A 9,447-nucleotide genomic window follows, 5' to 3' on the forward strand; every position below is an offset into this window, starting at 1 on the left:
TTTGAAGTTTTAAACAGCTATATAGTTATACAGAGTTTAGGGCCTAAAAATTCAAAAGGTCCTAATATTTTCCCCCTACTTCTCCATTATCTGCATTTCCTTATCTTTGTCCTAACCCTAAAATTGGTTCTCTCCAAGGTATTTCTTTGCAAAAACATACACAGAATTTCTATTACCAAATATAATGTTTTAGTCATCATAACTAATGTCAAATTGCTTTAAGCAAATTATAGTATTATTTTTGTTATAATATAGGTATAAGTGGCTCAGTTTTCTTTCCTGACAATGAATACAACAAATTCATGGCAAATGGTCCTGCATCTTTCAATCTCATTTAGTTATAAGTTAGGAAAGCTATGGCTAAAAATATAAATAGATTACACATTAGAATATCAAATGACTAAATTAAATGCTGTGATGTGTGATTTCATCCCTCATCTGTAGCAAATAAAGTTTTGAACATGGGAACTTAAATCCCTCCCAGTTAATCATAGACATGTTGTTCTAATATTCGTAGCATAGTACCTCTCACTTGTTCTTTATTACCTGACATATTTGGATTTTATGCCATCATAAACTTGGGAAAAAAATATGGATAGGGGAACAAGATTTTATACTCAGAATCAAAGCCCAGTTTAGGTAGCTTGATAGCGAGATCTTAATGATACAATGCTATGCTCTCAAATATGGACTGGGATATACTGTCTTTGAAACATACAGGAGCTTCTCATGCTGATAACATTTCTTTGTGTTTTAACATTAAAAAATCCATGAGGAATAAGAAAGTACTATCAAAAACTAGGTTCAAAATGGGAAGAGAACCTAAGGCTGATAAAGAAGTAAAGGCTTAAACCCACAGGATATGGAAAAGATAAAACCAATGTTTAATGCATGGTTCCATTCATATTCAAAGTGTAAGAGAGTAAAACTGCTTTGCAATGCTGTCCTCTGTGGTCACAATAAATGGTACACTTCTTCAGGTTGCCAACTGTTAAAAAATTAAGCATAGTTTATAAATATATTATTTTACAGGAATTAGACACCTCATAAAGTTCTTTAGATTGGAGAAAGATGGTCATATAACAAAACTATGACCTACAGGTACAGAGTACTAGTTTGGGATGATGAAAGATTTCTGAAGATGGGCAGGGGTGAAGGTTGCCTAACAATGTGGATGTACCTAATGGCACTGAGTTGCACACTTAAAAATGCTTAAAATGGCAGTTTAATAAGAAATAAAATACTGAAAGTGTTAAAATAAAAGACAAAAGCACCTTCTTCTCCCTGAAGGGGAGTTCCCCTCCAGAGTCAACCCATCACTCAGAGGAAAATGCGTAAGTAATAAACCTTTGTTTTGCTACTATAACTAAGTGATCCTCTCTTGAATAACAATTATGAGGGTTATTTTAAATCAAAGAGTGGTTTTGTGACAAATTATAAACAGGATCTGAGAAGAAAGTTCATGTATTTGGTGCTCCTACAATTTTACTATATTTATACATGACTTTAGCCTTTAGTGAATCAACTAAATTTCTATTAGTGAAAGTGTTAAGTCTTTTTATTTCCTTCTTACAAGAAGTATTTACATGACTTGAGAAAGCAAAGCTTTCATAATAATTTGGAATGGGGGGAAAAACTATGACCTATAATACTGGGTAGTAGGGAAAAAAAATAAGCTTTTGAGTTGGTCAAACATATCCAAATCCCATCTCGATCTCTAACTATATACCCTTCAGCAAATTATTTAACCACTTGGAGCCAGTTTTTTCATCTAAAAAGTAAAGAAATATACTGTCTCTCCCAGGATGTGGTGAATATTAAATGAAACAAAAATTAAAAAAAAATGTTTGGCACACAAAGTCACTTGATAAAATATGCTCGTTTACTAATTCAGAAGCTGAAATTTTTACTTAGTATTATATATAGTCAGTTTATTTCAGATCAGAGTAATTTTAGAGATAATCTAGTCCAACATTTCTCACTCTTGGCACTATTGTCACTTTGGGCCAGATAATTCATTGTTATGAGGGGCTGTTCCATTCACTGTAAGACACTTAGCAGCATCCCCCAGCCTCTACCAACTAGAAATTGGCAGCATTTTCCAGTTGTCAAAACCAAAAAATATCTCCAGATATTAACACATGTCCCTTGTGGGGCAAAACTGCCTCTAGTTTATAGCTGATTTAGTCTAATGTCCTCATTTCAAAATAAGGAAGCTAAGGCCCAGAGAGATTATAGGAAATAAAGGATTGGGAAAGCTAAAATTTAAAATATATGATTCTAGATTTAGGTAGATTTGGACTATGAAAAAGTTCCAGAAGTTTGAGGAGAGGCATTAATAATAGCTGAGAGATGTTTTTAAGTAAGTGAAACGCAAATGTAAGGACGAATAATTCACATTCTATGGATTAAAATCCCCCATGTTGATATAAAAATATTCAATTCAGCTTGTTCCAGAGTACCTGCCTTTGATGATATAAAAAGCAAAGAGGATTTACTTCCTAGAAACTCATTTTTGTGGAGACCATTGTTGGATTGTGTCTACTCCAAATAGCTGCATTATTATGCTGAAGTTTTATAAAATACCATTAACCTCTGTATACAAAAGTGCAATTGAGTGTGAAATCAAAATTATCCTATTTGAAACTTTTTCCTAATACTACTAGATAACACCAGACAACTTAGGATGAAATACATTTTTGTGATAAAAGAAAAACAATTATGGCTTGAGTCAGACAAAAATGATGAGTCTATGCCTACAATTTGGTCCACCCTTGCTAATGAAATTAAAAACCACACAGGATCTCTGAGGAAAGGAAGATTATAACATCCTTCAGTTCTAAGAGAACTTTGCTTTCACTAGAATTAAATGTTACTTGGTTACCCTGATAAATTTAAGCTTATTCAAATTAGATCACTCTATAAATGGCTACATTTAATAAAATGAATCTCACTTGCATGACAATTAGACTTAGTTGTACCAAACACCAAATTTATTCCTCAAGATAACCCATCAGATGTTTATGGCAATAACTAGTTATTAACTGCTTTAATGCTTTGTTGAGGTGGGAATTGCATAGTCCAACTGATCTTGATGCAAAAAAAATCTAACATTGTAAAAAACTTTTTGCATCCTATTTTTAAATATGAAATTTATTGTCAAATTGGTTTCCATACAACACCTAGTGCTCATCCCAACAGGTGCCCTCCTCAATACCCATCACCCACCCTCCCCTCCTTCCCACCCCCCATCAACCCTCAGTTTATTCTCAGTTTTTAAGAGTCTCTTATGGTTTGGTTGTCTCCCTCTCTTTTTCTTTTTTCCTTCCCCTCCCCCATGGTCTTCTGTTAAGTTTCTCAGGATCCACATAAGAGTGAAAACATATGGTATCTGTCTTTCTTTGTATGAATTATTTCACTTAGCATAACACTCTCCAGTTCCATCCACGTTGCTACAAAAGGCCATATTTAATTCTTTCTCATGTCTTTGCATCTTATTTTAATAAAGTGACAAGAATGAAAAACTCAAAAGAGTTGGCTGCAATAATATAAATCTCAGTCACAGATTTAAAGTCAGCTATTAATAAATCCAAGAAATCATCATTTTAATTCTGCAAAGAGCATACGTGCTGTATTCTCCATGACCGCACCTTTTGAGATAGCCTCCCTCAAGCGTTCTTGATTTAAAAGCATTTTTTAAATAGCTGACTTGGCCTTTGCAATTTTTTAAACTTTTTTAAACATTTTATTTATTTTTAAGGGAGAGAGAGGGGCAGAGATAAAGGGAGACACAGAATCCTAAGCAGGCTCCAGGCTCTAAGATGTCAGCACACAGCCTGACGCGGGGCTAGAACCCACAAGCTGTGAGATCATGACCTGAGCCCAAATTGGACGCTTAACCAACTGAGCCACCCAGGAGCTCCGACCTTTGTGATCTTTTAATACCATCCATATAAAGGAAAGATGAACAGAGCTCAACACTAAGTTATAGTGGAAAATGGACCATGTTAACCTTGCCAAGGTATTTTAACACTGTTTCCCCTAAATGTCACAGCCCATTTAAGGAGTTTTCAGAAATATTATTTGTGCTAGAGTGCAGATGTGTACCTGTAAGCATTATGAACACCCAGTTATAATGCTATCTAGTATCTTTATTTTCTCAGTTTATAAGATTAGTACCTGACCTATAAGTTTAGCAAGTTTTGGGTGTTTTACACAGATTCTCACAATAAAAAATAATGAAGGATTTCCTATAGCATATTAGTAATTACAAAATGCAATGTAATTAATAAAATAACTGGGAATACTAGTTATAAGTTTAATATTTACTTTGTCTTTAAATGAAATATGTGACCTTCATAATTATAAGCACTCTGTGGCTAGTTAGCTCCGGAGTCCTGCCTGCTTGTGAAGTTACAAACTGAATTCAAGTCCTGTGTAAATCCACTAATTTACTTGATCCCATGACAGCTACATTGCATCAGAAAGTCACCATGCCATTCATTCCAATAGGTTAGTAAATGTGAATGGATCTCCAAGATTGGTTTCAGATGGAAAAGAATCAAGGTTCATATCCAAACAAATATGTGATTAATACATGAAGGGGCAGGCTTAGTCAATATTTTCACATATTGACACCTAAAGACACATAGAGACAGAAGATCAGAAACTAACAAGTGGTCATTAACCTCTCTCCAGACATTCCTACCCTAACAAATGCAAAGAATAAATGTTAATTCTAACAGTTTGCTAATTATTCCTTCCTAGATACCAACATTAGATTTATAATGTGTTTTAGTGTACCTATAATATATAAGACACCATGGGTAGAATGCAGATCTATAATAAACAATGGGAGGGCCCTGATAGTTTAAGAGTCTGACAAATGATATTTAAGATTGCATTTTCCCCAATTATTTATTTATTCATTTTATAATTTCACTATCAAGCAATACTATTGACTTCTTTAATCTAGAGTTCTTAGACACAGCTGTGTCTAATTCAACTATATCCTCATCACTGAGCATAGTGACACACACACAGGAGTTCAATAAACAATTCTCGAATAAATGAAGGAAAGGCCATTAACTAGGTTTTCTTATGATGGACTTGAAACTTCACTGAATAATACGGAGACAAAGGTAATTGTTAGGTAATTACTGTACAAATGGATTATTAACTAAAGAAAAAGCCAGCATGTCCTCCAATCTAAAACAGAATTCACTTAATAATTTATTTTTTTAAATGAAGAGGTAAACAAACAAGAGAGTTTTTGTTTATTTTTGTTTTGATGTTTACTATGATTACACTGGAACATCAATATTGGGTGAAAATTCCTTTTTTGAGCCATTAAACATGAAGTGTCCTACAAAATCTCATGACTCCCTTTACCATGAATTCTAGGCAGGTATGTTTTGTCATATGTCCATTCACCTGGCATTTGTTTTGTTTGTTGTTTTGTTTTTAAGTTTATTGCCCAATTTCCCAGTTGTAACTTTTGAAACTTCTCATCTTCCCTGCTTGGCAATTTTTAATCTCCACTGTCATTTGCTCATTACCAACCCCAAGACAGATGAGATCCTTAGGAGTGTTGGCTATAGTTGAAAAAAGATCACCAAATGCTTTATTAAACGACTTTTAATGGTTCTATCTGGAGTATACTTATAACAACTGGAATCTTGACAATTCTTTGTCACATTTTAGAGTAATCTCCTAACCAGGGCTTAAAAAAAAAAACAAAAACAAAGCAAAAGATACTGGCACACCATCAAGAAACATTTTTCTCTCTTCTCTTTTATCCAGTATCTTATAACTGGCAACCATTTATAGTCTTTAGAAATATCCAAACAAAAATATTTTATGATGTAATAGTGCTTTGGACAGTGTACTATATTACATATTTATCTTTCGTTAGGTGGAAAGGTAAAAGTTTTGGTTTGGAGTGAACACATAATTAAGGATATTTACCTAAAATGAAATAGTAAGAGATAATTTTTAGGTAGCAATTATATTTTTTTTTCATAGCTTAGTAAATTGTCTCAACACTAACAACACAGATTTAATTACTCACTGAATGTCAAGTGATAACTATGGTCAAAGTTTCTTATGGCTTATGAATTACTGTTCTAGTGCACAGCCGTGGAAATGTCATTAAGAGTATGTATCAATGCAGAACTGCAAAATCATGGTTCATACTGTCAGACCAGAAATCAACCTTAAGAGTCTGGCTGGTTCAATGTCAAAACCCAAACCCAGGAAGTTTGTGATCTGTTCAGGGTCACAAAATCTAATGCATAAACAACAGAACCCAAGTTCACTGCACCAGACTTCTATGCTAGAGCTCTCCTCGTTTTGTCAGTTAGTAATAGTGTAGACAGGGTATGGTTGCTACATTATGAATTTATACCTCTTAAAGCCATTAATACCTGCATAAATTAAAAAATACTATAACCAATCCAGTCACAGAGACAGGCAAAAAGCCATTTGCTGCATGAGCTACTGGTCCTAAACCTTACTGTGAAAAGGCCATGAGAGCCAGACTGAATTGTGATCTTGACCACCTACAAAACTGTTTTCTCGTTCTTTCCGGTTACACAGAAAGTTTGGTACAGAAACAAACAAACAAAAATCCAGGTTTCATATTTTCATCCCGAAACAACTGTACAAATCCAGGCTGACTGAAGACAGTAGAATCTTTCCAAGGTTGCCTTAAGTAAGAGAGTTAATAAATAAAAAGACATCACCATATCGCAGTGTATTTCTAACTTCCATATTTAGTAAGTGGCATTTATGTCATGTGCCTATGACAACTATTGTAAAGGATTTTTTTACTGCTTTGCCATTCCCCCAAAGTGAAAGGTGTGAAAGGTAATAAATAGCACACAGGGATATATCACTTAAGAATGTGAAGAGAAAATCATTTTTATGGGCTAATTTTAATGGGGGGTTCTAAGGAAAAGGAACTTAAACTCCATTTTGGTGTCCACGTCGTTCACTTTGGAGGCAAGTTAGCAATATAAGGTAACACACAAATAATGGAAATTAATTACAAAATTTACGATGGCAAAACGCTTTACTGAGATCTTTTGTAGTGGAATTGGTCTCAACAACCTAAGAAGCATTTCCAAACACTGCTTTAAAATGAATCTCAACGGCAAATTTTACAGTTTGCTGTTTACTAGTATATAGTATTTGTGTGAACTAAATAGCATTTATACTGAAATAGTCAAGAAATCTCTTTTTTATGTTAGGAGTAGTATGTGTTGGTAGGTACAACAGCACTTATTAAAATCAAAACCATCTCAAAGATGGGTCCCTAAACCTTGCTCTACAAGGTCACACCCTCAAATAGCCAAAGAAAACTCTCCAATGTGGTATCTGAAATCTGTGCTTCTCCCACACTTCCTTTACTCTCTTCTTAGCACAACCCCCTCCATCGGACCCTATGACCCTAAAATCTAACAGCTCCTACTTTAAAGCTCATGTATACACTCTAACCTCCCCAAATTCCTAATCTCCTCTCTAAATATCCTATTCAAAGTTTCTACACTGCAGGATGCTGAATTTCACCAAAGGGGGTTTCCCCCCTCTTATTGATTTCTTCAGCGCTTTCTTTTATCTCTGCCCCCTTTCTCCATCAGTCCCCCTTCCCTTTCCCTGACCCTCCAGTTCCACAGCACCTCTACCTTGTCTCCTTTCTACCAAATCACACCTCAACTTCACAGAGCAAAGTAAGGCGCCCTGGTTGGGAGAGAAACTAAGTGGTATATTTCTTCCCTTCAAACTCCTGCTTTGTGAATACCTGCAGCTCCTTTTCCTAGGGACCCCCCCCATCCTTTTCGGGGGTGTGGGGAGAAGTAGGGAAGACCCTCTCTACTTCGGTCCATCTTGCACACTCGGGGCTACTACGGCGGGGCGGGGCGAGCTTGGCCTTTACTGCGCCACAGCAGGTGGGGGGGTGGGGCGGTGGTGAACCGCGCCCAGTCTGATCGCGGACGGGCTGGAGAGGCAGCGAAGGAGATGGGGCCGCCCCCACACCCCGGGACGGGAACTCACCTTCTCTGAGGCAAGGGCGGGTGTCTACTTTAAAACTACTGCCCCCCCTCCCCGCCGCCGCCATAGTGGAGCCGCCAAAGCTGCCGCCGCCGTCGCCACAGCCACCGGCAGGCGGGCTGGCAGGGGTGGAGGTGGCTGAGGAGGCAGGCACAATCACTGCCGCCACTGCCGCCGCCGCCGCGCAGGCGGTGTAGGAGGAGGAGGCGGCAGGGACGGTAGCTTCCTGAGGGGAAGACTCCGCCGCCAGCAGTGTGACTGTGCTCGGCGCCGCCGCCATCGCAGCGAAGCGCGGACAATTGCACTTGCGCCTCGCTCCCGTTAAGCTCTTTTAGCCCCGCCTCCCGCTTAGCCCCGCCCCCTCGCCCCTCTTTTCCACGCTACAGCTCGAGCCTCGTTCTCGCTCCTTCTCCACACCAATAGGAACACTTTAGATCCACGGGCAGCCCCTCCCCCTTCACCAACTGCTTGGCGTCACCCTCTTCCCTTTGGAGGGGAAGCAGGGCCAAAGGCAAAGGGTAAAAAGAGCGGGATGTAAAAGCACGTGGGCCTCACATAGTGAGGCCTCTTTCCTTAGAGGAACTGATCTAAAACCAATTTAAGGTAAAAAACAAAATGACTGGAAACCAATTGATTCCACCTCCAAAATGCTAATTCTCATAGCCCTAAGTACTAAGAGCAGAAATAAGCAGAGTACGTAGTCATGACATTTCGTTCATGGAGCCATAAACGATGATTTATCCATCCATCTATCCATTTAAATTACAGTAGAAACCTGTGAATCTGGTACCCAGCCAAAGAACTAGAATATTTACTGATAATTTAAATCTCAACATTTTCCCCAAACTGCCCTGCTGAAGAAACCATTATCTTGATTTATGTTTATTACCATGATCTTTTTACATATACTCTTATCACATACATGCATGCCTAAACAAAGTTTTTTAGTTTTGTTTTCAAATTTCACAGCACTTTGTATCTGTTTCTATGTAGTAATTTGGGACTTGTTTCTTTCGCTAAATGATTTGTTTCTAAAATTCATCCATGTAGATGTAGTTCATTCACTTTGAGTGCTGTGCAATATCCCATTCATTTCCCTGTTGATGGATATGTGTCCTGGTGCATCTGTGCAAAACTTTCGCTTGTGTATGCTCTCCTTTCCAGTCTCACTTCCATTTCCCAATCTCAAGTCTTCATTATCTCTCATTAGAAGTAAGGCCTCTGATCTTTGGGTCTTCCTTCTTCTGATCTCAATCCCTTCCACTGCCCCTACCTCACCACTGTTTTATTTTATGGTTCAGCAATATTAAATTTCTTACAGATTCCTATGAAGACTGTCATTTCATTATGCAATGTTGTATGTATTGCTCCCTCTTCCTGAAATGCACTTTCCCC

The 9,447-nt window shown here is 37.5% G+C and overlaps 1 protein-coding gene across 1 annotated transcript in view; it reads right to left on the reverse strand.

The window, feature by feature from the left end:
• Positions 1 to 8,332, reverse strand: part of ZMAT1 (zinc finger matrin-type 1) — a 36,725-nt gene extending 28,393 nt beyond the window's left edge. Inside the window, exon 1 of the mRNA XM_047075715.1 lies at positions 8,056 to 8,332. Within this exon, the coding sequence (XP_046931671.1) occupies positions 8,056 to 8,332 (277 nt within the window). The remainder of the gene's footprint in view (positions 1 to 8,055) is intronic.
• Positions 8,333 to 9,447: the final 1,115 nt, after the last annotated feature.

The sequence above is a fragment of the Lynx rufus genome, unplaced genomic scaffold, assembly GCF_022079265.1.
Source record: "Lynx rufus isolate CCGP_SWC_20201006 ecotype Redwood Valley unplaced genomic scaffold, mLynRuf1.p SCAF_14, whole genome shotgun sequence".
Lineage (NCBI taxonomy): Eukaryota > Metazoa > Chordata > Mammalia > Carnivora > Felidae > Lynx > Lynx rufus.